This window comes from Megalops cyprinoides, chromosome 16 (assembly GCF_013368585.1).
Source record: "Megalops cyprinoides isolate fMegCyp1 chromosome 16, fMegCyp1.pri, whole genome shotgun sequence".
Lineage (NCBI taxonomy): Eukaryota > Metazoa > Chordata > Actinopteri > Elopiformes > Megalopidae > Megalops > Megalops cyprinoides.
The window spans coordinates 3,308,469-3,336,438 of NC_050598.1; the positions used below are offsets into that span (position 1 = coordinate 3,308,469).

A 27,970-nucleotide genomic window follows, 5' to 3' on the forward strand; every position below is an offset into this window, starting at 1 on the left:
CTACTCTCCTCCCTTGTTTGGTCAGACCCCTCTAGCAATCATCCTCTTTCTCTACACTCACCTCTGTCTTTCTCTCATTTCCATCCTCCATCTACTTCACCTCCGCTTCCTCTCCTTTGTGCGATGCAATCAACCAATGATTGCTTATTATGTGCATGTTGATATGCATGTAGGTGTATGTGTGTGTGTGCCCTTAATCAAGACAAATACAAGTTCCTGTGTCACAGCTAAGAACTTCAAAGACAACCCCCCACCCCACATACATAGTGCCTCATCTTAAGCATCATGAGGGCTCTTGACTTTCCTGTGACCCTGCGTGAGAGAGCCACAAGAGCCCCGTCTGATCTGTGTGTTCCAGGAAGTCGCCCCCTTTCTGGGTATAGAACCCTCTGCTCAATGGCAAACAAAGCCAGCTGCTTTGCCCCCACCCCCATCCCTCACAACACCATGGGTTTTTTATCTCTTTATTTGGTACAAGAAGCGCTACCACACACTGGCATACGGGAAGAAGCACAACATTCTAAGCAGGTAGAGAAGGGCCACAGCTAACCTAATTAACGACCAGGCCTTCATGTCGCTGTTCCTGATCCCCCCACCAACCTTCAAATTGTGACCTTTAAATGTCTCCGTCTGGCAGCGAGGAGGACTTAAAAGGGCAACAGTGATCATGGTCCCCGTCCTTTGCTGCCAGCCAGCCCGCCACAGGACAATAAAGCGCGGTTGGCTTTAAACGGCCTGCCCTGCCTGCCATCCGTCTGCTTTTTTCTGTTGCGGCAGGGGGTACGTCAATAGTAAATGAGGACCTCACAAATACAAGCATGGCTTCAAACTACTGTCCAGGTCAGGCATCTGAGTGCGAGGGTAGAGCTGTGTGCTGTAGACACATGTGAGTGTATGTGCCCATGTGTACAAATGCTTATATACAGTATATCACAAGCATAAACCCAGTTTATATCGGTGTGGTCCACTTATGGTCTATATGAGTCTCTGGTGGTGTGGTCTCTGCTCTGATAATACAATGCCTCTGTCAGTGGGATGTGGGGGGTGCCGTGGAGTGGTGGTCCAGCGTAGTCCTCTCGGGCGTCTGCGGGCGCGGTCGGGGTGGGCAGCGGCGGAGCAGCGCCCGCCGAATGTAGCGCCCACTCCGGTTCTTGGCCAGGATGAAGAAGAGCGTGTTGATGACACTGTTACTCATGGCGATGCACTCCACCAGATAGTAGAGGGAGACGGAGTGTGTGACACGCAGCAGCATCCCAGGGAAGAAGTCTCGGATGATGGAGTAACTGTAGTAGGGTGTCCAGCACAGGATGTAGGTGACCAGGATCCCCAGGAGCACCAGCACAGTCTTCCTCCGTGCCTTCAGCCGCCCGCGGATCTGCTCCGTCTGCACACCAGGAAGGTCCTTGAACCAGAGCTCCCGGCAGATTCGGCTATAGCAGCCCAGCATGATCAGGACGGGGAGGAGGAACTGGGCCACAAAGAGGAAGAGGAAATAGGACTTGTAGAGCGCAGCTTTGTCAGCCGTCCAGATCTGGACGCAGTAGGTCTTGTGGCCTGCGGACTCGTGGAAGGAGCCGAACATGGTCTGGGTGCTGAAGTAGGCTGAGGGGAGGGCAACCAGCAGAGAGAGGAGCCAGATGGCAGCCAGGACGCAGCATGCCCTTTGGGAACTCATCCTGGGCTTCAGCGGATGCACTATAACTAGATACCTGAGAGAGAGAGAGAGAGAGAGACTATAACCAGATACCTGAGAGAGAGAGAGAGACTATAACCAGATACCTGAGAGAAAGAGAGAGACTATAACCAGATACCTGAGAGAAAGAGAGAGACTATAACCAGATACCTGAGAGAAAGAGAGAGACTATAGCCAGATACCTGAGAGAAAGAGAGAGACTATAACCAGATACCTGAGAGAAAGAGAGACTGTATCGCTTCTCGGCTTTTTGGCTAAGATCAAGTGTAGAAAGAGAGACTATAACCAGATACTTGAGAGAAAGAGAGAACATTACTGGCAACTAGAACTACCACTACTTGCTATATTAGTACAAACAACAGATATATTAATCATATCACGAAAGGCAGCTCTGAGTAACATAAATGTGAATAAAATGAATGAAAAATGGTAAAGAGATTAGAGAGGATTAGAGAGGAGAATTGTGGGGAGGAGAGCAATAAAACTGCTCTGTCCAAACACACACACACGCACACATGCACACACACACACACACACCACAATTGCATTCTAAATAAGTGTTTCTCCTCTCTAACGTACCCCCAGATGTACCTGCAGGGCTGAGCTCCCGAGACAGAGAAGAAATCAATGCTACAGCGAGATCAATCAATATAAGGGACACAGGGCAGACAAGCGCTAATCTCGTGCACAGATTGGAGAACGTGGGAGTGTGTCAGAGTGTGGGTGTCTGGATGTGTGGGCATACAAGGGATGCAACAGCAGTGTCATACATCCAGGGCTCTGACCACAGAGCAACAGCCAGAAATGTGCTAGTTAATCCAGAAAAGGGGTCAGCAACTCATTGCATTTGATGGCACAGCAGTATAGCAATCAAGACACTGAATTTAATGCTGCTCCCACTCCCTCACATAAAAGTGGTGTGGAAAGTTAAATTTCATAACTGCTTGTTTGTCAGCATGATGTCAGCTATTCTCTGAATCATGTGCCCAGGCCATTGGCCATGCATGAATCTTTAACACTGTGGTCAAGGTTCAGACTGTCCACAAATGGGTTTTGTCTGTAAGCATGAAAAACTATATTAAGCAGGGGTAATGTTTTTTCTTCCATCAAGTTTAAAGTTTTTTTTAGTTTTTTTTTTTTTGCTTCCATAAAGTTTAAGATATATATCTAAAAAGGAACAAAAAGCATTGTGTATCAATAGTATGGGTGTCTGCTAAGAAATATCGACACCCTGATAATGGCAGAGAGGGGGTTCATGAAGGAACGCTGGCATAGCGTTGAGGGAACGCTGGGCGAAGGTGACGGCTGGCCCTCACCTGTCCATGGCGATGGCGAGCAGGGCGTCGGTGGAGACGTAGAGAGACACGGAACGGAGGTAGGTGACAGCTGAGCACAGCAGCGGCCCGAAGCTCCAGGACAGCTCGCGCACCACATAGTAGTGCATCTCGAATGGGCAGCACACCAGCGCCACCAGCAGGTCTGACACCGCCAGGTTGGCGATCAGCAGGTTGGTGACACTGCGCAGCTTGCGGCAGCCCACCAGGGTGGCAACAAAGAGCCCGTTGCCCACGCCACAGATGAGCATGATGCCCGCCAGGGCGACACCGATGAAGACGCGTGCTGTGAGGTGGGCGCGGTCCCCCGTCTCTAGGGCCCCGCCCCCTAGGACGTAGGCATAGTCGCAGCTCGCGTTCCACCCAGACTGGTTCCCTGCAGGGGCCTGGGGGTCGAAATAGTCGGCCAAGCCAGGGCAGGGGTCCTCCATCATGGGGGGGCGAGCGGTCTCCTCCCCACCCCGAAGACCTGTGGGGACCACCAGGAGTTTTGTTAAGCACGTTGCCTTAGCACACTGACACCTCCACCAGCAGTGGTTGAAGCACCGTCTCATTTGGTCAGTTAACTGGTAGGATGGTGGCGGATCAGTGTTTTCTGGCTGTGTGGTAGCAGTGTGGTAGCACTGTGTAGTGGTAACCGTAGTAACCACAATATAACCACTTAACACAAAAGGAGAGAAAAAGTAACAGTATACTGACACACACACTAGATGCCTCATACACACCCCTACACACACACAATACCCCATACACTCTCATACACACACAGATTCATGTTCATGTTATGTTACTGTATCATTTGTTGATAAGGTCTTTGTTTCTGTATTTGTTTATGCTTTGGGGAAACAAGAACCAACTTGTCATGCTAGTAAAGCAGCTTGAATTGAAAAATTGAATTTATAGTAAGATACAGCACTTGAAACCACAGGGTTACTGGTTCAATTCTCTGCTGAGCCATTGCTGTGTTTGGGTACGTAACCCAAACTGGCTGAGTAAATCTCCAGCTGGAAGAATGGATGACATGTACTGTAAATGTAAGTTATGTAAGTCGCTTTGGAGAAGAGTGTTCACTGAGCAAATGTGAGGTCATGCAATGGGACATCAGTGAAGGAGTTGCCTCAGTCTTCATTATTTTCTGAGCCCTGATGCACTCAGGTTGAGCAGGTGATTGCACCGCAAAACATCCCATGTGGTGTCACAGTGGGCGTGAACTGGCAAAATGATTAAATGCCTCAACCCCTCCCTCCAAGATATGAAGGCATTTCGCAATGCCAAGCCCCGCCCAAATCCTGGACTTACTGTGGTCACTCAGATAGCTGGGTGGGGGGTTTGATAATGACAATGATGTTTAAAGTATGTCCTGGTGAGCATGGGCAGCTTTGTTGCATTGGCCTTTTGGACAGTGCGTGTCTCCTAAGTGCATAGGAGGGGCAGGGTCATTCAGTCAGGTGATGTGCTGTCCCATTCAGAGGGATCCTGTGACACCATGGGCATCAGTCAGAAGCTGATGCAGCAGTCATTACATTACATTATTGCCATTTAGCATTTAAACAGCTGGATACTTACTGAGGCAATTTTGGGTTAAGTACCTTACCCAAGGGTACAATAGCAGTGCACCAGTGGGGAATCGAAGCAGTGAGCTTTTGGTTTACGAGCCCTGCTCCTTACCGCTATGCCACAGTCACGGCTCACAGCCACGCAAACAATGTGAGGCTGATTCCGCCTGCGGCATCAGTAATCACAGCAATCAGACCCTCTCTGAGGCTGCAGCGAACCCCACTGCTCCTCATTGTTCTCCAGCCTTTCTTATGGCATAAGGTGCACCCCTCCTGTAACCACCCACACACACACTGCTGCAGGAGCTGATTGTGATTGTTGTAAACAGTACAGCTGTGTCCTAATCTTTGTTTGTGCAAACAGCCCCCCTGTTTGATTTATGTTGTTAACTGTTATCAATCGGCAGTGTAGCATAGTGGTAAGGAGCAGGGCTCATAACTGAAAGGTTGCTGGTTCACTTCCCTGCTAGACTACTACTGTTACACCCTTGGGAAAGGTACTTAACCTACAATTGCCTCAGCAAATATATTCAGCTGTATAAATGCGTAAACCTATAACCTATCTAAATTGCTCTGGATTAAAGTGTCTACTAAATGACAATAATGTAATGCAACTGTCATTTGTATGCCTGGAACTTTTTTAGGAGGATTGGTTTGGTTTGGTCGGACCCACTGAAAGCCAGTTCCCCACGCCAGGCTTGTCTAAGTACAGCTCACGTGTTTGGTGGGTAAGTGTTGCTAGCGGGCTCACTGTGTTAATGTGGGTCCTCAGAGGCTTGTTAAAAATGGCAAGGGTTCTTCTGACAGCGGAGGCAGCTCCGGCTCTTGATGTGCAGAACAAGGATCTGTGCAGGTGTGACAGTGGAAAGGTTTCATTCAGGGGGTGGGGCTGGATGTGTGTGTGTGTGTGTGTATGCGTGTGAGAGTGGGGGGGGGGTGTTAAAGAGGTGTGAAGACCAGTGCCTTGCAGAAAGCAAGAACAAAAGCATCAGCATTCATATCTTTCACAGGATCACCAAATGCTTACATTACTGAACATCCTATTTTTCATGCCCTACCTACCACTTTCACTGCTAGTTTTACTTTCTAAAATACTCCTGTGCTGAGAGAATTCACAATAAACGAATGCCATAAAGAAGCAGAGGGATGGAGATAATGAGCAGGTAATGACTTTGTAATGCTGCCCCAAAGTACAGTATGTACAGACCAATAAAAAAGAAAACATAAAATCGATAATCCTGATCCATAATCTATTATCCTCACACTGGGATTGTCACAGTAAACCACACGCACACACACACACACAAGCTCACCTAACACGCAGGTGTCACAGGTCCTTCCTATAATGGTCCTGGTGTAAAAATGCCGGTTTCCAGGAGTGAACAACAGAATTAAGCCTCAGACCAAAAAAGACATTTCTCACTGTAAAGGTCAGTGTATTGTCACAATCCAGCCAGATAGCGTGTGGTCACGGTCCAGTTGCACAGGTCATGACACTACAAAATGGCTCATGGTTCAGAGGGAAGAGCTTCTAGTCATTGTTCAGCCCCTGGTGACCGGTTTCTCTTTGATTTCTGAGCGCCAGTTCCCCGTCTTCCTTCCCTCCTTCTTCTCCCCTCTCTCTCTCGCACTCATCCTCCGGGTCTGATCTGTGACTGGGACTGATGCTCTCCTGTCAGTCTCCTCCTCTCCTCCCCCTCCCTCTCTCCTTTTCTCTTTCACTTCGAACACTCTCCTCTGTCATTGCCTGCTCCCTGCCTTCTCCCTGCTCCGGAACACAAAGGTGACATTACCAAACGAGCAAGTGGAATTCACCCAATCAAAGCTCAGTCTTTTTCTTTTTTTTCAACCAGAACTGAAACCTGTCATTAACTGTACATTAGACTGTTTTATTCTGAGGTCAGTCAGTACAGGTGAGTGGCAATGGTTCTTTCATCTGTGTCCCGCTGACCAAATCTGCATTTTTATTGTGCCATGTCCACAGGATCAGGGTCTCACGGTGTGGCATTCAGAGACACGTGGCAAAATTGCTCACGTTGTCTTTCACCTTGCTTCGCTAATGTCTGCCTGTTTACGCCTGGCGCCGGCATTTTTATTTTAATTGAATGTCTGCCACTGTGACTGCCACATCCCCCACCCCCCGGTTAAGAAAGAAAGCAAGGGAAAATAAGATATGGGTACGAGCCACGGATTACCAGCGAGCAGACGGACCATTGATTTGCCTACCCCCCCCCCCCCGACCACGTTGACCAGGAGTTTGTCCAAGATGTTGTTAGCAGGGGGCTCATTGAGCAAGCGTGCTCCTTTATTCCCATCCCTTTTAGGGTGACAGAGACGAGCACAACAGATTCTCCATGTGACACCAACGGGTCCCCTCGGGACGTCACACCATTCACATGCATTCAACAAAACGCAGGATGATCCCATCTGTGCCGTTGCTTCATAGGCTACAGGCTGCCAACGGTTTGAAAAAAAATGGCCGTACAGAAGGGTGAAAACACATTTTGCTTCCTAGATGTCACCCAATTGTTTTCTGTTCAATGAAACAATGAAAAAAACTTGACGATCATAAACAAGACTGGAGGCATGAATTTTTCCGTCCGCAGGGTTGAAACTGATGGAAGGGTCTTGAAGGAACAGGCTGCGTCCGTAGATGGGCATGTGTTTGAGATGAGGGGTCAGGGGTGAGGGTTTCATCCATGGTCAGACTGTCATCAGAGGGTTAACCAGCGTGAACAGAACACAGTGGAGCTTTTTCCTCTCCCTCCCTCTGAGCTGAAGAAGCAGCCCGGTAAGCCGCGCCAGGCCGGCAGACTGCCGACAGATGAAGAGGAGGAGGCGCGCGTTTCTCACGCACAGACGGAAAGTGCTAAGAATTCTGCGGACATTTCGTAGAGGGTACAGAAGGAGGGAGAAAAAAACCTGCTGCGCCAATCCTAGAGCCAACGCCTCGGCCGTGAGGCACCGTACAAGCCGTGTCGCAGGTGCTAATTACGCCTGGCAGCCCTCTCAGGCATGCTCCTCGCTCCCTTAACTGTCATGAGTCATGTTTCTCTAGAGGAGCTCTTTGGTGGATTTGCAAACTTCTCACTCTACAGGTTGTCATTTTGCTCAAGATTGGACTAACCTCTGCCTTGGCTTGACCAAGTGGAATGCCCTTCTCAGGTTTCAGGGGGTCTGAGGTTTGAAAAAAAAGCTGATGAGCTGTCAGAACCAAAGAATTGGACCAGTACCTAAAGTCTAATGATCGCTGGCAAACCGAGCTGAGCAGGTGAGAAAGGCAGGTGTTGCATAAATCCCAGCAGGCGTGACGTCACCCACAGTACCTGGATTGCGGGGGCCCATGGACCGCCACAGGATGCCTGGAGAGCTGCTTTCCAATTTGAGCTTCGTTTACAGCCCCAAATAAGCGCACAGGAAATGTGTGGCTCATTCGAATCCCATTGGCTGGGACAGAAAAGGAGAGCCTATTAGGAGACGGAGCACGAGGGCCTGGGGTTCTGTTCTGCAGAGAACAAAAGACCACAACTGGCTCACGCGTCACACTTTGCGTTGTCGGCCGTGGGAGTGCTGCGCTGAGAAGCAGAACCATGAATATATGGGCAATCCATCTTTATCGATTCAGCTTCAAGCCGAGATGCAGAGACAATGGAGAGCTGGCACTCATAATCACATGGTTTCACAGTGCCCCCTGCTGGAACCATGCAGAGTCGCGGCCTGTATAATGCCGTGTCCACGGGCAGTTGTTGCTACGTGGGCGGTGAGTGGGCGAGTTAAGAGCTGACACTTTCTACACCAAGGACTCTTGTAAGGAGATGAAACAAGGGACTGAGGGGGAGTTGAATGAATACCGCTAGTCAGGAGAGGGCCCAATTAACCCTCCCACAACACAACAAACCATCAAAACTGCCCAAGGGTGCGCCTCAGGTCCTTGTGAGGCTCTGCTCTCGAAATGCCACTACGTATTTTAATTAGGTCTGAAAAAACATCATTAATCGTCACATTAGCTTTTTCATGTTCTTTGCAAAAGGTCCACAGCTCTCGCAGCCAGTGATTATCCACACAGCCCAAAATATTAGATCAGCCCAATAAATTAGATCTTATTCACACAGACGTCTTAATTGACACCAGATCAGTCCATGTGGCAGCTATGACCAGCCCTCTGCCTATGTTTTGTCTCAACCAAAGAACAGACAAACCTGCTTCTCCAAGTGTTTACATTCTGAACAGCTTTGGTCTATGCAATGTTGAAAATCTCAGTCAAAACACACACACAAGAAGGCATTAATGAACAACTATAGCCGTTGTTCCATTACAATTTACAAAGGCAATAAAAGTTGTGTTTTCTGATTTCATTCTCCATTGATTCAAATCAAACTAACATATTCATGAACTGGACATTTATTCTAAGGTTAGAAATTCAAAATTAATGTTATATGATGTGTTTATTGATGTTTATTTTATGACTAACTCAAGAGGCAATTATTTAACAGCAGTTCATGTATTGGATAAGTGGCTGGGTTATTAAATGTATTGACATTAATGCAACACAGCACTTCATTCAGTCTTTTGCCTTTTTTGTGTGTGCTGCTCTGTGAACACTTGCCAAATTTGTTCCATTTGTGGACTGAATATATAAATAACAATGGCAACTCATAAATTCCACCCCTGGACTCGCAGCTAATTTTCATTTTAAACAGACCGAGTAAGCCTGGACTCCTCTGATAACACCAAAATAAATACGTTTGCCGTGAAATTTGCCTTTGAACAGCAGAAGTCAACGGATGGGCTGTTCGGCCGAAGGAACAATTTCTGCTTGATTGAACATATTATATTTGAAAATGGAAACCTAACAGCGAAAACATTCCACTTTCTAAAGCATTTCTCCATATCAAGTAATATACATGAACAACAAGACTGTGTGTGTATGTATAGGTTGATATCACACAGCTTTTGGTGTGAATTAGTGACCTGTGCAGGTGTTTTTATATTGTGCGAAGCTGCATGTTGTGTGTCACGTGGACATGAACATGTTTCCTGTTCAGTCAAAGCATGGCTACCACTTAGGTGTTCCCACTGAGACAGGGATGCAACCATGGAAATGTGGCTGAAGAATTAACCCCACAGCAATGCACCATGCACTGTCTCTGTATAGGGAGACCAGCTATTGCCATTGAGTCCACCCTGTAAAAATAGGGTTTCTGTACCAGTTACACACTAGCAGCTATAAAGTGCTCATGTAGAGGGCAGCAGTGTGGTGTAATGATTGGGTGTAATCTTTGTAACCCAAAGGTTGTTGGTTCAACTCCTAGGTAGGATACTACTGTTGTATGCTTGGGCAAGTTCCTTATGCTAAATAGCTTCAACAAAAATAATGTGTAAATGGATGAAATGCACACAATGCAGGCTGCCCTGGCATATTACTTAAGTAACTATGATACAACTCAGTGCTCTGGGGGACTCCCTGTGTGTACTAGGTTTCATTCCAGCTGAGCTCTCACTTATTTAAGTTTAATTAGGCTGTTGAGTACTGATTTCTCTTTGACTTCACTTAAAATCTGTTGTTAGTCCTGTTATAAACATGGATTGTCGGAAACACATTTGCTCAAATGGGAGTACATGTTTCTATTCAAGTCCCTTAAATAATGAATCCAAACAAGCTTTTACCTCCATTGATTAATTAACAGTAATTAACTGTTAAATAGGGCCTCGAACATGAATTTGAACAACTAATTATCCTCAATTTGGACAGCTTTACCAAATCTGCTCAAGGGGCAGATATTTGTAAAAAATATGCTGAACAAACAAGTTCCCTTTTTCCATATTAGTACAAACACATCTGTAACAGAGTATTGCATTCATAAAGGATTTATGTAAAATTAAACATCCAGATGCGAATGAATGCATATATTTATAAAGAGCAGTATTCAGCAAACAGCTCAATCAAACCAAAATAAGTGAGAGCTCAGCTGAGATGAAAGCCAGCATACACAGTGGGTCCCCAGGACCAGGACTGGACAACACTAATGTAACATTGATGTAACCTAGGCTGTGAGTTGCCCATCCACAGCTCCCTCACTGAGCTTGTAGCATCGGAGACGCCACACGCTGGTGTCAGTGCGTGATGTCGCCATGGAGACTTCCATATGGCCCTTCAATATGGATGTATACTATACCATCAGCTTAATGAATGTTAAATTTAAGCGTTTGTGTTTATGCTTAAATGTGAGGTACCTTTGTGACCAACAAAACATGCCCTCTTTAAGAGTTCACACCTACTGAGGGACAATATTTAATGTTTCCACAAACTAGCTGAAGAAAATGTTAATGTGTAACAGAGTCTCCACTAACCCCCCCCCCCCCCCCCCCCCAAATGAAAACATATAAAATAACTGACCTTTAGTTATAGTTAAAGAAGTTCTGCTGATTGAATCAAAGAAACTACATTAAAAAAGATTACTCCAAATAAATGTTTATTGTTTGTAATCACAATGAAATAAACAACAGCTTCTAATTTTTTCCAGTTTTTCTTTTAAATTATATTTTATTGTGAGTTTTTTTGCATTTGATATAGATACACAAGTCAACAAATGTTCTCCTATCTGTAATGAAAATGGTCCACAGCACTCTCCTTGTGGCAAACTCTGGCATTACAGAGGTGTACCTGAAAATGGACAGCACTTATAACTTCAGTGGTAAGTAACAGTAGTAACTACTTATAGTATTTCAAAGTAGCAGAAGTAGCATTAATCATAGTAATAATATGAAACCATATAAGAGGAATCACCGGCTTGGAATGAACTGTTTGCATAAAAGAAACCGATATTTGTAAAGTTGTCGGGTACATAGCATAGTGGGACAGGACGATGCTGGGGGAGACAGCAGCGTCTGCGTACAGCGCCTCAGATCTGCTTCCTGGTGTACTGAGAGGGGGAGATCAGTTACGACAGTGGCTTTACAACTTAACAGCTCTGCATGGATGAAAAAACGAACAGGCTATCACTTGGTTTCCTCGGGTGATTTTGTCAGAATAAATGGCTTAGTTTTGGGGGACTGTGACCCTTCCCCGCGCATGAGGAGCCTCCAGATCCTCTCTGCTTGAGAGCAGGTAGCTTTGCTGTAACTGCCCCTCCCTCTTTGGTTCCCGAAGTCCCCACTGTATGCGAGTCACATCTCACACCTTAACGCTGCGATCAACACCCGTGCTTAACACATTCCGCCTGGCATATGTGTGAAAATGTGTGTGTGTGTGTTTGTGGGTTAATGTCTGTGTAAGCATGTAAGTGTGAATGTGTGTGTGTGTGTGTGTGTGTGTGCGCACGCATGCAGGTATGGGTCTGTATGCGTGTGAACCAATGACACAAACACATACGAGATGCTCTAGGACTCTGATCGGAAGGCTTCCTCCACTTGAGCCTGTCCTATGCACTCACAGGAAGTCTGAGCCACGCCCAAAGCCACACCCAGGCAAGGCTGTGACGAAGCAGTGCAGTAGCCAGGCACCGAGAGGTTGCGAGAAAACCCAGGCGAGTGTCGGCAGGGAGCGGAATCTACTTCAGCTCTTCATTTGACCACACTTTCTGAGGACTGTCCTTGGTTCAGTGGCTTTGCTCTATGGAAGAAGGTGAGAGACAGAGAGGACAGGCCGACTACATGGACAGACAAGGTCAGCCTGCTACAGTCCCCGCAGGGCTACACAGGAGCACCTGCCTGGTAACCTGCCCCTGCTCTGCTTAAATGAATGATCATCAGGTCTGTGTCGGATGGAAACTCGCACTGTCAGCTCAGATGTGACATCAGAGCAGAGAGCCGCGAACAGAGTGCACAGACACAGCATGTAAACTGGACACAGGAAGGGGCAGTGTTTAGCCGTACCCCGCCTAGCTGCTATCCTTCTTTGCATGAGGTCTGTACACTGCACAAAGCTGTTAGTGCTGTTTTTCTCACTCCAGCACTGGAAGTGCATCTGCATTTCAGTTTCTTCTCTCCCCCTGCGCATCAGCTTCCAGCAGGGGAACGTGACACGCCGCTTTCGCCCCCTTTGGGGAAACATCAGCAACAAAGAGGCAAACCTCACCCCGAAAGTCATCAAGCAAGACAGGCACCTGCAGAGCGACGCATGTACAAACACATCCTTACGTGTGTGACATTACAGATCATTTTGGAGACATGCCCTCGTACCACTTACTCCCCCAGCACACAACACAGCTCAGGTACGACATCACTTCCTGCCAGCGGCAGCTCTCCTCAGCCCATCCTGGTGTATACTGCATGTGCTTATTCAGCTCACCCGTTTACAGACATCACTAATACACTAGCAATAACCCACACGTGACTTCGGTCTGAGTCACGTTATACAATCGCAGAACATCTCAATTTGCAAATTCATAATTCACAAATACACAGTACCATCAAAATGTATTCGTTGTTTTTTCACATTTTCTTTTTTATTTCTTCCTAGATAGAATTTTGCCAAGGAAACTGAGGCATCAAAAGTGGCACCAATGGAAGAGTTAAATGCATTCAGCGTTCTCTCTGTTCAACTGTGGCTGGGATGTTAAAAATGTGGATTAATCAAAGAGGGGGCATTTACTGCCCTCCTCATCCAGTCCAATCTTACCCCGGTAAGCCCATGCCCCACCCAGTGCACCCCTCCCAAAAAGGCAACACCCCCCCCCCCCCCCCCCCCGTTCTCTTACTCCTCCTTTTCAATCATTCATTTCATTTTATTCTTTTTTTGAGTTTGATGATACACGCCCTGCTGTAAAACGTAAAACAAAAAGCCACACTTCAGAGAGAGAAAGACACAGGGATAAATTAGCTCAAAAGCCACCTAAGAGTGAACATAAAAACAGCGAGGGGAGGTTCAAACCAAACCCTTCAGAAAGTTTGCAACACATCACCCCTGTTTGACTATGGAGGAGGAAGAACTGGCGTCCAGACGGAGATGCCTTCGACCCTCAAAACATAAAAGCTTCAAAATGGAGCAAAACTGAAACGCTCTTCCTCATTACAACTCTAGATGCATCTCTCTTTGGAGAAAGGAATCCAAAAAGAATCACCAACAAAGATTGAAATACAACAATTAATTTCAAGTAAAAAGAAAAAAATCACATATAATTTTCCTGCTGAATTCTCTCATTCAAAAACCTTAACTGCTTCGGGTTAATCTGTGCTTTTTCAAAAACACTTTGAAAGTTGACATTCCTAAAAACGAGAAAAAAAGAACCCAAATAAAAACAATTAAGACAGCAGTGACCAACATGGTCTCATAAGAGCAATTCAAACAACTTATTTTTCTTCCATTTCACTTTTCTCTGCAACAAAATCAACAAAACAGATTTTTACACTAAATCTTTCCTCAAAAAAAAAATGCAACTGCCAACAAATGTGAATAATAATACTCTTAACAAGAATATCGAATTAAAAAAAATAACAGAGTTCTTCAAGCACATTCATTGAGACACAAAAAAGAGTGACAATCAGAATGTGAGCTCGTCTCAGGGGCAGTTTTCTAAAAGGATTTAGAATCAAGAAAACACATCCTTTTAAGAATTGGAGAGACAGCTGGTCCCCCGGCTTTAGAGGAGGGATCTCTGAAGGAGAGAGTGACTCCTTTAGCCCTGCAGGCTGGGGATGGTGCCGTTAGGGGGCCGTCTGTGTCCCAAATCGCTGTCTCATTGAGCTCTCTTACTGCAGTTTCTAACGCAATGCCACCAGTCACTCGGCCAATCAAATCCTGTTAATCAACCAGAGAGGAAACTGTAGGCTAGAGTAAAGAGCTGGTGGCGGGGGCAGGGTTTCGGTGGGGGGAGATGAGAAGCTCACAGTACAGGATGGGGACTGAGGGAGAAGATTCTGATGCCACACCTTCACTTCACTTTCTGACTCATTCTGTTGCTTGGTGTTTTTTTCTCATTTTTATTATTTTTTAAAGTACTTGTGTGTTGTTTTTATTTCTTCTTGCTGAAGAAGCTGAACCTCTTCTCGCGGTCCCGTTCCTTGCCCTCCTTGTTCCGCAGGGTGACCATGCTGGTCTCCCCAGAGCTGGGCGAGATGGGTGGCATGGTCATGGCCCGGGTCAGGACTTTGGGGCCCACAGGGGAGTCTTCTGCCCCACCTGCAGCCGCACCCACCCGAATAGAGGTGCTGATGGAGGACATCCAGGAGCTCATCTCAGCCTGAGAGACAGAGAGAGAGGGGGTGAGCCATGCTCTGTCAGCAAGCAAACTGGGCCTCCTCTCAGCATCACTGCACCACTGCTGGATTATCACTGGATAATCCTTCATTTCATCACTGTATAATGTCACCATCATCATCACAGCATAATCTCACTATCACTGCATCACTCCATAATCTGTCACTGCATCACTGTATAATGTGTTTAATGGGTACATTCTCATCGTTTCTGTATAAGATCTGTAAAATGTGGCTCTGCACAGTAATGAGAAGCTGTGTCACTCACCTCGTCTTTGGCCTGGAATAGGTACTCCTTTCCGTCACTCAACCTGCAGAAGAAGATTATTGGCTACTGTTAGGCCGGGTGGAGCATGCCTCGCTACCTTCACCAGCCTTATTCTTGCCTTTTTACTCAACTTTCCTTCCATAATTTCCTTCACCCAGGAATCTCACTGCTGCCCCCATTCCTCCATCTTTCTCTCTCCTTCCACTCTCTTTCCCCATCCCTCTCTCCCTGTTCTTCCCTCTCTTTCCGCTATTCCTCCATCTCTCTCTCCTTTCTCCCTCTCGTGTACCCCTGGCCTCTCACCGCAGCTTGAAGACGTGTTTCCTCTTCTTGTAGTCATGGGCAACATCACAGACAGCCTCAGCCAGGTTGACAGGCACCTCTCCGTGATAGGGGATGCCAGTGCTGGCGCTCTTGCTATCCTTGTAGAATCCCAGGCTTCCCTTGCGCAGCACGCAGTACACATTCTGCCAGGATCTGCAGCCAAAGAGAGCTGGTCAGGACTCCAAGGCCACAGCCAAACACCGTCAGTTATGATGGAGTGTGGTGGTGACCAGCGTAGGCTGATTCCTGTAGGCCCATCCTACCCCGGCCTCCTGCCTATTTTGTCCCTCCTACTAGATAAGCCCCTCCCACAATATCTCCCTACCAGACAAGCCTCCCCTGCAACTTCCCCCTGCTAGCCTGCCAGCTAAATCCCACCACAGACTGTCAGCTAAACCCCACCACACCACAGCCTGCCAGCTAAACCCCACCACACCACAGCCTGCCAGCCAAACCCCACCACACCACAGCCTGTCAACCAAACCCCACCACACCACAGCCTGCCAGCTAAACCCCACAACACCACAGCCTGTCAGCCAAACGCCACCACACCACAGCCTGCCAGCTAAACCCCACCACACCACAGCCTGCCAGCCAAACCCCACCACACCACAGCCTGTCAACCAAAGCCCACCACACCACAGCCTGTCAGCCAAACCCCACCACACCACAGCCTGTCAGCTAAACCCCACCACACCACAGCCTGCCAGCCAAACCCCCCACACCAAGGCCTGCCAGCCAAACCCCCCACACCACAGCCTGTCAGCTAAACCCCACCACAGCCTGTCAGCTAAACCCCACCACACCACAGCCTGTCAGCCAAACCCCACCACACCACAGCCTGTCAGCTAAACCCCACCACAGCCTGTCAGCTAAACCCCACCACACCACAGCCTGTCAGCCAAACCCCACCACACCACAGCCTGCCAGCCAAACCCCCCACACCACAGCCTGCCAGCCAAACCCCCCACACCACAGCCTGTCAACCAAACCCCACCACACCACAGCCTGTCAGCTAAACCCCACCACACCACAGCCTGTCAGCTAAACCCCACCACACCACAGCCTGTCAGCTAAACCCCACCACACCACAGCCTGTCAGCCAAACCCCACCACACCACAGCCTGTCAGCTAAACCCCACCACAGCCTGTCAGCTAAACCCCACCACACCACAGCCTGTCAGCCAAACCCCACCACACCACAGCCTGTCAGCTAAACCCCACCACAGCCTGTCAGTCAAACTCCACCACACCACAGCCTGCCAGCCAAACCCCACCACACCACAGCCTGTCAACCAAACCCCACCACACCACTTGGCATTGCATATCACACCACAAGAGATGCCCCTCCTATACTGCCTCCAACCAGTTAGCCCCCCTCCACCTCACTAAATAAGCCCCTCCCACCCTGCCTCCTACCACTTTAGCCCTCTACACACAGCTCCTACTAGATGAGCCACTCCCTCCCACCAGTTATGCCCCTCCACTCACCCAGACCCTGCCCCCTCCCTACCTGCTGGCAGCCTTCTTGGTGTGCGACTCCATCTCGTGCTTACGGCACAGCAAGCCCTCCATGTCCTCAGCAGCCGGTGGCTCGGTGCTGGTCTTGCTGGGCAGTGTGGCAAAGGCAGGGGTGGCCTCAGGGCAGGCGGAGGACGGCAGGCCACTGTCCCCGCCCGGACCATTCACAGACTCCCCCTCAGACCCCTGCAACACAAGAGAGTCACTGCCCTCTCACCTGTACCACAAACACACCGGCCACCATGACTGCCGGTGCACCAGGGACACACGAACTGACAGCAGTCGTGTTTTGCACACATCACTGTCACTCCTGTCACTCTATGGCTCGGCTTCACCTGGGTAAAGGAGAACATTCACCTGTTCCCTAGAATCTGTATGCTTGTTAATTGTTAATTTGTGTTAACAGTTAAATTTTAAATGTTCAAGGGCCCTTTGTTTTCAATGCAGTTCTAACCTACCAACACCAGATCATTTAATCAAGTACATCATAATCTGTTAATTGTTAATAGTGTAATTATTTGTCATTGCAATTGTCTGTGTGCATGTTAAGCCAGCCACTGGTTAATGGAACACACCTGCCTAAACAGGGCCACATTAAATACAGTGTGTGGGTGCTGCTAGGAGACTCTTGGGGGCAGACTGCAAAGAAACCCAGTTTTGGACACAAAGAAATAATTTGATTTTTTTTCTCTTCTCTTGTTTTGTGGGAAGCGTTGGCCAGCTTCCTCACAACCTCTGTGTCATTGTATGGGTTTAGCTGTGTATCGCTCCATGGATTCCACCTGTGTGTCACTTTAACTTTCTCTGTGGGTTTATTTGTGCGCTTGAGTTTCCATGGCACCCCCACAGGGAAGAAAGAGTTTCATTCTGTGTGACCAATGCCTGAGTTCAATGAGCCATAGAGTGTTTCTATATCTGTCAATGTCTGCACTTAACGCTGGCTCTTGTTTGAAAGGGAGAATTGGACAACTCCCAATAATTACTGCAATTAAATCCGCGGCTGACATTCTGAAAGACCAGCAGACCAAAGAGACGTTCTTAGCTTTCACCTCATTCCAACACAACACACCCAACGATACACAGACTGAAGGAGATCAGCCTGATGATGTTCTACACACACACACACACACACACACACACACACACACACACACACACACAGCCAATGGACTGGTGGCATTGCGTCATGACAGTGCAAGGCACACATGGAGTGAGGAGGGACTCTGGGGACTCTGGGGTCAAAGGGCAAACCATTCCATCTGTGGAGGAATCTCCCCTGTGTTACACGGTGCTGTTTTTGACAACAGAGAACATGGCCATCTATGATGACTCCAGCTGTAACTAGCAGGTGGAAACAGGGCCCTCGAGAGAATGGGTAAAAACTATGATTGCCATGAAGGGCAGCTCTGGTTGCAATAGCCAACGGGAAGCCTTTCTTCTATTTTGACTCAGCTAATCCACTGTGTAACTGAAGTTAGGTCAATACTCAGTGAATCAAAAACTGGCTCCCCCCCTGAACCAAATGGCCCCAAAAAAACTCCCCCATAGTCAATCCTTGCAAGTCAAAGAATGGCAACACTTAACAGTCATTAACCAGGTGAAGTAAAAAACAATTTAGTTTTTCTGAGCGTGAAGATTATTTGAGTACTTGAAAAGTTGAAAGTCTTGACTTTTTAAGCTTTAGCCACAGAAATGATTCCCTGAGCAGACATGTTCTCATTTAAAGTGGGGGGTTTTAGACTTTCAGGGCCAGGATTATGGACCTATGAATGATGACAACATTATGTTTAAAGCTGAAAGACCCCCGTCAAACCAAACAACCTGCCAATGTCATCCGGTCCACAGCGTAAAGACGAACAGAGGCTTTCTGGGCTAAAGCTATTGATCAGAACAGGGCGCCAATCGTCGACACCCTTTCAACACAGACCCTGTAACCTGTAACCAGCACAGAGCCTTCACCAATCAGATTTGGGCAGAAGAGGCGTGAGCGATGGTAGAGCAATGATAACTTTGCCCTCTGGTGGGACAGCCAGTGGTACTGCAGTGGGCTGGGCACAAAGCGTTAGAGGTGATTGGATGAAGGAGCAGCTCTGCTTAGACTGTGTTTGGGTACTCACAGGCTCCGCGGACTGTGGTGCAGGCTCAGGTGTCCTGCCCACGGACACTGACTGGGGACAGAAACGCAACAGGGACACGTTAAGAGAGTGTTTGTGTGGGACTGCCAGCATAGCGCAGCACCGTGTCTCTGTAGCCATGGCATTCCGGCACACGCGCACACACCTCACTCCCCACGCCCTCCCCCAGGCATCAGATCGCAAGACCTCACCTGCTTTTTACCATCATACCTGAATGAGTACAGTAAAGATACTGACTCTGGTTCAGTTGAACATTAATCTTTTCACAGTTTAAAACGGAACTAATGCAGTCACTCAGTTGTTCAAGTCAGGATATTTTTACTGATCTCACAAGTAGAAATATATAATTGCAGCTGCTTCACTTTGAGTTTTAGAGGTGTGTGACTACAAAGATTTATCCTTTAACCACTGATCATTAAATGTACCTTTCCTAACCATTTTAAAGAGTTCTTAGCTAGCTATCTAACTAATTATCAGACACTACTGTGGGGACAGTGGGCGTTACAACTCAACTTCCGTGCCAAAACTAGTTTGGGTAACTATGACAACAGCCAGCCTGAGCTAGCATCTTCACGGCAACACATCAATTAGGCAGACAGTCTGAAAATGTCTTTTTATGGATGGATATTTATAGTTTAATTATATTTAGTGAACTAAATCTTAGGTTCCCTGACGTCTCCATGACTACATCAGCGATTTATTAAAATCCACTCATTATCCATGAAATTCCAGGAACTGGATGAACTGTGATAAACAAACCATTTCACACTGACACTTCCAAGTCCTCATATTTTTTCAGGGCTTAAAAAGAGAGACATGCTCAGCTCTGGATATTCCATAGGAGGTCTGTCAGTCACTAAGTCCCTCTTTCAGCAAACAGGAGCTAGAATGGTACTACAAAAATGACTTGAACCATGTTAAATGTGTTCTATGAAAGGTCCCATGCTGGTCAGTTTACCTGTGAGCTCTGCCCAGACAGATGAAGATGAACAAGAACAGACAAAAAACAAACAAAAGAGGAAAGATCATATGAAGAGACAAGACTGACAACACTGGGGCCCACACACGCATATGAAGTAAGGAGAGGGGTTACACAAGAGCTGCCTTACAGCTGAAGGTGGCTCCCAGTGCACTCCCACCAGTTTTTGCATGAGCCCAACAGGAGACAAGGTTAGGATATACCAGTTGAAGACACACACATGTGTTGCCAGGACAACGTCTTGGAACAGAAATGTGTGACTTCCTCCTTTCTGACATCCCAGCACCACACCGCTTATGTGTGACCACTTGAGGGAGCGCTCACCTGTGAGGTGTCCTGATCGCTGTGGACACCGTTCACCGACACCGACTGGTTCAGAGTGGTCTGGTCCAAGCTGGTCCTGTGGTGCGGCAGAGAGGAAAGGGGTGCATTTGTTTAGAGAGTTGATGAATGCAGTGAGCTGACAGCCCCCTGCTGGCAATTCTCCATTCCTTACCTGGCCTGGCTCTCTGCCTCAGACTGTACCACCTCCTCGGCAGGGGGGGGTGTGGGAGGCCGGCGCGCCCTCTCCTCTTCCTCTCTCCTCCGCTGTAGCTCCTGCTCCTCCAGCTGCGGGGGGGGTAGAGGTCAGAGGTCACCTGCAGGTCTGGAGAGCATCCCACATCTCTCTCTCTGACTTCAGCGCCCCCCTGCCCCCCCTTCCCCCGCCCCCCTCACCGTGGTGAGCCTCTCTAGCTGCGTGAAGCGCTCCTCCCAGCCGGTGGCCAGCTTCTCAAAGGCCTCGTGCCGCTTGATCAGGCTCTCTACCTCGTCCACGTTGGCGCCCAGGTCGGCCGCGCGCACCAGCGGCTCCTGCCCTGCCAGCCAGGACTCAGCCACCGAGGCGTCCCGCCCGAACTGCAGCACCTCCAGCACTGGAGGGGAGGCGAAGAGGGGAGACAGCAGGTACAGTTAGGCATGAACACATTACCACAGACTGAGAAGGACAAGAGGGTGAGAAGGAGAGTCGGAGAATAGGTGGATGAAAGGAAGAAAAGGGAATGCATCAATACGGGCTGGATCTATGATAGTACATGTACAAAAGCACAGATGAATAAGCAACACACACCAATACATGTTCACACATGTGCACACGCGCATGTGCACCCATACCCACACATACACACACACACACAGGCCTTCCATCACTCACAGATTTGAAGGTGCTCCATCTTGTCCTTCCACTTCTTGTTGATCTCATCCCTCTTGGCCTGCAGTTGGTCCATCTTCTCACGTATCTACAGCAGAGGGGAGAGCAGACATTAGCATGCAGTTAGCTTACAACCCGCCTGCCCATCAGCGCATGAGCAGACTGGACCCTGCTCTGGCTGACCCCTCCGTCCTCGCCTATGTTCTGGGGGGACGGGGTGGGGGGGCGTACCTCGTCAGCGGCGTAGTGATTCTTGGCAATGAGCGCGTTGGCCATTTTGCTGCAGGCGTTAAAGCTGTCGGCCCTGGCCTCGATCTCAGATTTGATGTCCTGGTGGTTGTTGATGACGAGCCCGGCCGAGGACACGTCTCTGAGGGGGCGGGGTTAAACAGAGAACGTTTCACATCATGGGGCGAGAGCAGCCACACGAACAAGACACCTCAAAGAGGAGAGATAAAAAGGAAGGAACAAAATAACTGGCAAAAGACAGGAGAGAGGGAGCAAGAGGGGAAGCATGCTTAGGTAAGCACAAGTGGTAGGGAGCTCGCTAATAACTGAATGGAGGGATAAATCAGCCATTCAGTTGCTGAATATCATTCACTGTTTAGGAAAGCGGAGGGAAGAGCTAGATAGGGAGGGGCTTTGCAAGGCGAGATCGAGTAGGGCAGGACTGGGTGGGGTCTGGAAGGGGCGGGGCTGGTGGGGCTGGGTGGGGTATGGAGGGGCAGGGCCTGATGGGCCGCTCCTCACCTGGGCCGGTCGTGGGCGTCGATCTGCAGGTTGACCCCGTCCATCCACAGCATGAGGTCGCGCACCATGCTGAAGAAGCGGAACTTCTCCACTGTATCCTGCAGGAGCAGCCGGCGGGTCTGCGCGGCCGACAGCAGGGCCTCCCAGGCGTCGGACACGGCCCGCTCATGCTTCTGGATGTCCTCAGCCTTCTCGCCTGCATAGGCCTTCTGCAGTCGTGCCGCGTCCTCCTGCACCTGCCGCACCTGTGGGGGGGTATGGCCAGCGGTCAGGTGATCTGAGGTGCTACCACTGTCCGGAGGGGGCAGGGCAGTCTGCCTTTCCCCCTCTGTCACAAACTTCTCCTACACAAGTGTCTAATCGACCATTTTTAAAGGATAACAGTCAGCTTTACAATCAGGATAACAGTTAGCTTTACTGACGTTGTCTATACATGCACCCAAAATCTAGTGAGGCCCAGATCTCATTCAATGTTTTCATTGCTTTTTCAACTACCTCTCCATAAATGACAACTGCAGGTGACAGCATCCAGTAAGACTCCATTCATTAAGCTATATGTGTGTCTCAAATAACTATCCTCCCATCATGAAAATCACTTTGATGTTCACACCATATGCAACATTAAGAGCAAACAGCACATTCCACTTACAAAACCAAATCCTCAGTCTTGTCATTTTGAGTACATGCTACTTGCAACAGTCTGATACGGGATTTAATCACAGAAGAATTAGTCACATGACCAACAAAATTCCTCAGCATGAAGCTGACCTTGTGAGAAAGGCCACCTATACCCCTTTTCTCTCCATTCTGGCTGCGCCAGTTACTCGGTTTGCCCCGGTGCTTTTATAACCCGTCTGACGACACTGACCCGTTTGCCCATGACACAAGTGAGCATGTGCTGCTGGTCCCCCACCTGTCCGCTGAGCGCCTGGATGTCGTGCTCGAAGGCAGTATGCTGGCGGTGCAGGTGCTGCACGGAGTTGAGGTCGCGGCCGAGCTCGGCAGACAGCGCCTCGTGCTTCTCGCGCACGCGGCCCAGCGCCTCGCGCGCGTCCTGGTGGAAGCGGTGCAGCTCGTAGGAGGCGGCCAGCATCTGCGTGCGCGTGTCCACCAGCTCCAGCAGGTCGGCCCAGGCCTCATTCAGCCCGTCCTTCCACTCAGCCGCGCTGGCGTTCTCCGGGTGGCCCGACTCGATCAGGTCGTCCGCCAGCGCGTTCACTGCGTCTACGCGCTCCTGCCCGATGTTGCTGGTATCCCGCGCAAACTCCCGGAACTTGTCCCGCAGCATCTGGTGGGACAGGGTGGGGTTCAGGCACCTCCTTTATTACAGTGTCATCAACATCAACATAACCAACCACAAAAAAAGACAGATAAAAATGTAAAAATGTGCATGAGTTACATATATTTCTGTATACACTCATGTTTTTTTCAACTCTACCTAGCTGTATTTACATTTAATATTGCTTACATTATTGCTTTGACTTCTATTCGTCCTGCGAATGAAGCACCATTTAAATGAATTTAATCAACAAGCAACGAGAGAGAGGGAGAAACAAAGAGACAGAAAGAGAGGGGGAGAGACAGAAAAAGACAGCAGGAGAGAGGGAGGCAGAGAGAGGCAGATGCAGACAGCGAGAGATAAATAAACTCATATACAATACTTCTTTCTGTTATGTTTCTTTCATACATTTACATAGTTGTATATTTTTTTGGACAATTACTCTTATTATTAATTATTAGAAATTGTGTACTCTATAAGTTGTATACTTTGTTCTACATTATTGTTCATTATTGAATTCCTAGTTGCTGGTTACATTTTTTTAGATATTGCTTTGGCATTATGAATGTACACATTTGTCATCTCAACAAAACACACTGAATTTAATTAAATTGAGCTTAGCTGATCTTAGCTGAACTGAACTGGTGTAACTGAACTGAACTGAAGTGAAATGAACTGAAATGAATAAGAGAGAGAGTGGAGGGGTACCGTGACATGCTCGTAGTCCTGGCCCAGCTCGTGGGAGCCGGCCACCACCTCCCTCTCGGAGATCCACTGCTCCAGGTCGTCCACCTCCCTCTTGAGCTGCATGAGCCTCAGGCGCTCCTGTAGCCGGCCCCGCCTCTCCTCTGCCAGGTCCTTCAGCCCCGCGTACAGCTTGTCCACTTGCGCTTGCCGTAGTGTGATCCGCTCACTGCAGGAGCGAGAGAGAGAGGGCACGTTCTCATTCTGCACTGGCCTTTCTGCTGACCTTTGACCCCTCTCAGCCCCACTTCACACCTTCCATCACAGACATTACATATAAATACATACTCTTTCCTTCCTGTTAAAAACTACATCTGGAAAACCACAAAGGAAGTCACACTTTCCTTTATGCAGATACTAAGTAGAAGAGAGACACTAAGAGAGAAGAAGACTGACATGAGGTCAACTTTATAAATTTTATAAATTTGCCCTTGGATCAATGCAAATTTAGAAGAGTTGCACAGTTTTAGGAATACGCATTTAGACTGTGGCACAAGGTGCGACTCAGGGTGAGGTCACTCCTATTAGCCGTAAGGCTCTGCATGTGTCCGCCAGCTTACCTCTCCGGGTGCTCATTGGTCACCATGAGTCTGCTGCTATTGGCCAGCTGGTGGATGGTCTGGGCATAGTCCTCCAGGGCCTGCTCCACTGTCTGGTGCTTCTTTACCATCACCATAGCGCTCTGTTCATCCTGCACGCAGACACAACGTGGTTTAGCATGTAACTGCATAGCTGGAAGTTATGTCCGTGTTCAGTGTGCATGTATTTATATGTATGTGTGAGGGTTCACTGTTCCACAGCTTAGCTTTTTTATTCTCTCTGTAGATTGTGCCTTTAATGCGCACTGTGACAATCTAACTGTAAAGGCCACTACACCAAATAAAAGCTGCTTGATTGAGCTGTGTGTGCTATAGTGTCTGAGATGCGTGTGCTATAGTGTCTGTGAGCTGTGTGTGCTGTAGTGTCTGTGAGCTGCGTGTGCTGTAGTGTCTGTGAGCTGCGTGTGCTGTAGTGTCTGTGAGCTGCGTGTGCTGTAGTGTCTGTGAGCTGCGTGTGTTGTAGTGTGTGTGAGCTGCGTGTGCTATAGTGTCTGAGCTGCGTGTGCTATAGTGTCTGTGAGCTGCGTGTGCTATAGTGTCTGTGAGCTGCTTGTGCTATAGTGTCTGTGAGCTGCTTGTGCTATAGTGTCTGTGAGCTGCGTGTGCTGTAGTGTGTGTGAGTTGCGTGTGCTGTAGTGTGTGTGAGCTGCGTGTGCTGTAGTGTCTGTGAGCTGCGTGTGCTGTAGTGTCTGTGAGCTGCGTGTGCTATAGTGTCTGTGAGCTGCATGTGCTATAGTGTCTGTGAGCTGCGTGTGCTGTAGTGTCTGTGAGCTGCGTGTGCTATAGTGTCTGTGAGCTGCGTGTGCTGTAGTGTCTGTGAGCTGCTTGTGCTATAGTGTCTGTGAGCTGCGTGTGCTGTAGTGTGTGTGAGCTGCGTGTGCTGTAGTGTGTGTGAGCTGCGTGTGCTATAGTGTCTGTGAGCTGCGTGTGCTGTAGTGTCTGTGAGCTGCGTGTGCTGTAGTGTCTGTGAGCTGCGTGTGCTGTAGTGTGTGTGAGCTGCGTGTGCTGTAGTGTGTGTGAGCTGCGTGTGCTGTAGTGTCTGTGAGCTGCTTGTGCTATAGTGTCTGTGAGCTGCGTGTGCTGTAGTGTCTGTGAGCTGCATGTGCTGTAGTGTCTGTGAGCTGCATGTGCTGTAGTGTCTGTGAGCTGCGTGTGCTGTAGTGTCTGTGAGCTGCGTGTGCTGTAGTGTCTGTGAGCTGCGTGTGCTGTAGTGTCCGAGCTGCATGTGCTGTCTCTCTCCTCACCTTGGCCTTCTCCTCTGACATCATGTGCAGCTCCTGCTCTCCCATCCAGGCCTCGGCCTCGGCCGCATCCGTGTAGAACTGCTGGGCGCGGTTGGCCTCCAGCAAGCGGGTGTGCCGCTTGTCTGTCTCGGCGATCAGCTGGTCCCAGGACTGCTGCAGCTCGGCCAGGCGTCCCTCCAGGGCCTCGGCGCCCTCCTCGCCTGGCCGCATGGATCGCCCGTGCGCCTGGATGTCATCGATGCGCGGCTGATGGCCCTGGATCTCCTTCTGCAGGGTCTGGCAGATGGAGCAGTGGACAGATATGTCACGCGTCTGAGCTACCCTGTCCCACACACACATCTGTAGCACAGGATACTTCTCCCTCTCCATACCTCCAACCTTCTCCCACTCACCCTCTCTCATACCCCCATCCCTCATTCTCACACCCCCTCTCTCCCCTTCTCTCTCTATACTTCCAACCCTCACTCTCATACTCATCCTTTCTCTCCATACCTCCATCACTCATTCTCCCACTCCCCCCTCTCCATCTCTCTTACTCTCTCCATACCTGGTTCTTCTTGATGAGCAGCTGAACGCTGGGCAGGTCCTTGCCATGGTCAGTAGAGGTGGCCAGCGGCATCTTCTCCCTCACCCACAGCTACAGCACCAGAGAGAAAGAGAGAGATGGGGTTAGACAGCAGGCCTGGCCCCTGGCCAATCCCCCGGAGAGGCGGTGCGGCTGTGGGCCACTCACGATCTCGTCCTCCAGGTCACGCTTGAACTGGTGGGCCTCCTTGGAGGCCAAGAGGCGCTGGTGCCTCAGGCGCAGGGGGTCCTGCAGGTGGGTGAAGCTGTCGGCCACGCTCCGCTGCTGGCTGTCCACCTCCACCAGCCCCGCGTCCTCCTGGGACAGCGCCAAGGCCTGGGACTTCAGCGCCTGCACCTCCTTCTCCCGCACCTCCATTTGGTGCTCCAGCATCTTCCGGGGGAGGAGAGGGAGAGTCAGAAAGGCCATGTCCCAACTGAGGGTTCCCAAACATAAGCGTGCCGCATATCAGGAGCACACATACGGCTCCGCTGGAGCTGGAAGCTTGTATCCAACTGCATAAACCCCTCACTGTTCCTGTAGCACTGGTACTATGGGTATAGATTAAACCTCTCACTGTTACTGTAGTGCTGGTACTGTTACACCTGTAGTACTGTACCCACCTGATGCTTCTTGAGCAGGATGTTGACGCTGGTCAGGTCTTTGCCGTAGTCGTCGCTCTGCAGCTGAGTAGACAGGTTCTTCACCCAGGCATCCAGGGCCGAGCAGCTCTGGGTGAAGAGCTCCGCCCTGTTGGCATCGAAGAGGCACTGCGCCTTGGTCTGGGTGGCGGCCTCCAGCTCCTCCCACTGCCGCTGCAGCCCCTCGAGGGTCTGCCTCACCACGGGCTCCAGCTCGGGCTTCTCAGTCACCAGCGCCTGCCCCTCCTGAGGGGAGCAGCCAAAAACATTCCACTTACCCATCAGCATTACTGGCTCTTCATTCCACTCACACATCAGCATTACTGGCTCTTCATTCCACTCACACATCAGCATTACTGGCTCTTCATTCCACTCACACATCAGCATTACTGGCTGCATTCCCGGCTATTTATTCCACTCACACATCAGCATTACTGGCTGCATTCCAGGCTATTTATTCCACTCACACATCAGCATTACTGGCTGCATTCCCGGCTATTTATTCCACTCACACATCAGCATTACTGGCTCTTCATTCCACTCACACATCAGCATTACTGGCTCTTCATTCCAATCCCACATCAGCATTACTGGCTCTTCATTCCACTCACACATCAGCATTACTGGCTCTTCATTCCACTCACACATCAGCATTACTGGCTGCATTACCGGCTATTTATTCCACTCACACATCAGCATTACTGGCTCTTCATTCCAATCCCACATCAGCATTACTGGCTGCATTCCCGGCTATTTATTCCACTCACACATCAGCATTACTGGCTCTTCATTCCACTCACACATCAGCATTACTGGCTGCATTACCGGCTATTTATTCCACTCACACATCAGCATTACTGGCTGCATTACCGGCTATTTATTCCACTCACACATCAGCATTACTGGCTGCATTACCGGCTATTTATTCCACTCACACATCAGCATTACTGGC

At 49.1% G+C, this 27,970-nt stretch overlaps 2 protein-coding genes across 2 annotated transcripts in view; both read right to left on the reverse strand.

The window, feature by feature from the left end:
* Positions 1 to 1,027: 1,027 nt before the first annotated feature.
* LOC118791142 (prokineticin receptor 2-like) lies at positions 1,028 to 3,458 on the reverse strand. Its single transcript, XM_036548418.1, has 2 exons — positions 3,010 to 3,458; positions 1,028 to 1,709 (listed from the first exon to the last, which is right to left on the reverse strand). The coding sequence occupies exons 1-2, from the start codon at positions 3,456 to 3,458 to the stop codon at positions 1,028 to 1,030; spliced, it is 1,131 nt and encodes a 376-aa protein (XP_036404311.1).
* A 10,620-nt stretch (positions 3,459 to 14,078) lies between these two features.
* The window catches only part of LOC118790620 (spectrin beta chain, non-erythrocytic 1-like), an 89,914-nt gene continuing 76,022 nt past the window's right edge, over positions 14,079 to 27,970 (reverse strand). The window contains exons 23-40 of the mRNA XM_036547594.1: positions 27,001 to 27,264; positions 26,546 to 26,770; positions 26,360 to 26,449; positions 25,813 to 26,088; positions 24,530 to 24,660; positions 23,934 to 24,138; positions 22,860 to 23,234; positions 21,947 to 22,191; positions 21,428 to 21,566; positions 21,200 to 21,284; positions 20,725 to 20,921; positions 20,504 to 20,616; positions 20,332 to 20,407; positions 19,011 to 19,061; positions 16,886 to 17,079; positions 15,352 to 15,525; positions 15,049 to 15,091; positions 14,079 to 14,764 (exon numbers count right to left, since the gene is read on the reverse strand). Of these exons, the coding sequence (XP_036403487.1) occupies positions 14,537 to 14,764; positions 15,049 to 15,091; positions 15,352 to 15,525; positions 16,886 to 17,079; positions 19,011 to 19,061; positions 20,332 to 20,407; positions 20,504 to 20,616; positions 20,725 to 20,921; positions 21,200 to 21,284; positions 21,428 to 21,566; positions 21,947 to 22,191; positions 22,860 to 23,234; positions 23,934 to 24,138; positions 24,530 to 24,660; positions 25,813 to 26,088; positions 26,360 to 26,449; positions 26,546 to 26,770; positions 27,001 to 27,264 (3,111 nt within the window). The 3' untranslated portion in view covers positions 14,079 to 14,536. The remainder of the gene's footprint in view (positions 14,765 to 15,048; positions 15,092 to 15,351; positions 15,526 to 16,885; positions 17,080 to 19,010; positions 19,062 to 20,331; positions 20,408 to 20,503; positions 20,617 to 20,724; positions 20,922 to 21,199; positions 21,285 to 21,427; positions 21,567 to 21,946; positions 22,192 to 22,859; positions 23,235 to 23,933; positions 24,139 to 24,529; positions 24,661 to 25,812; positions 26,089 to 26,359; positions 26,450 to 26,545; positions 26,771 to 27,000; positions 27,265 to 27,970) is intronic.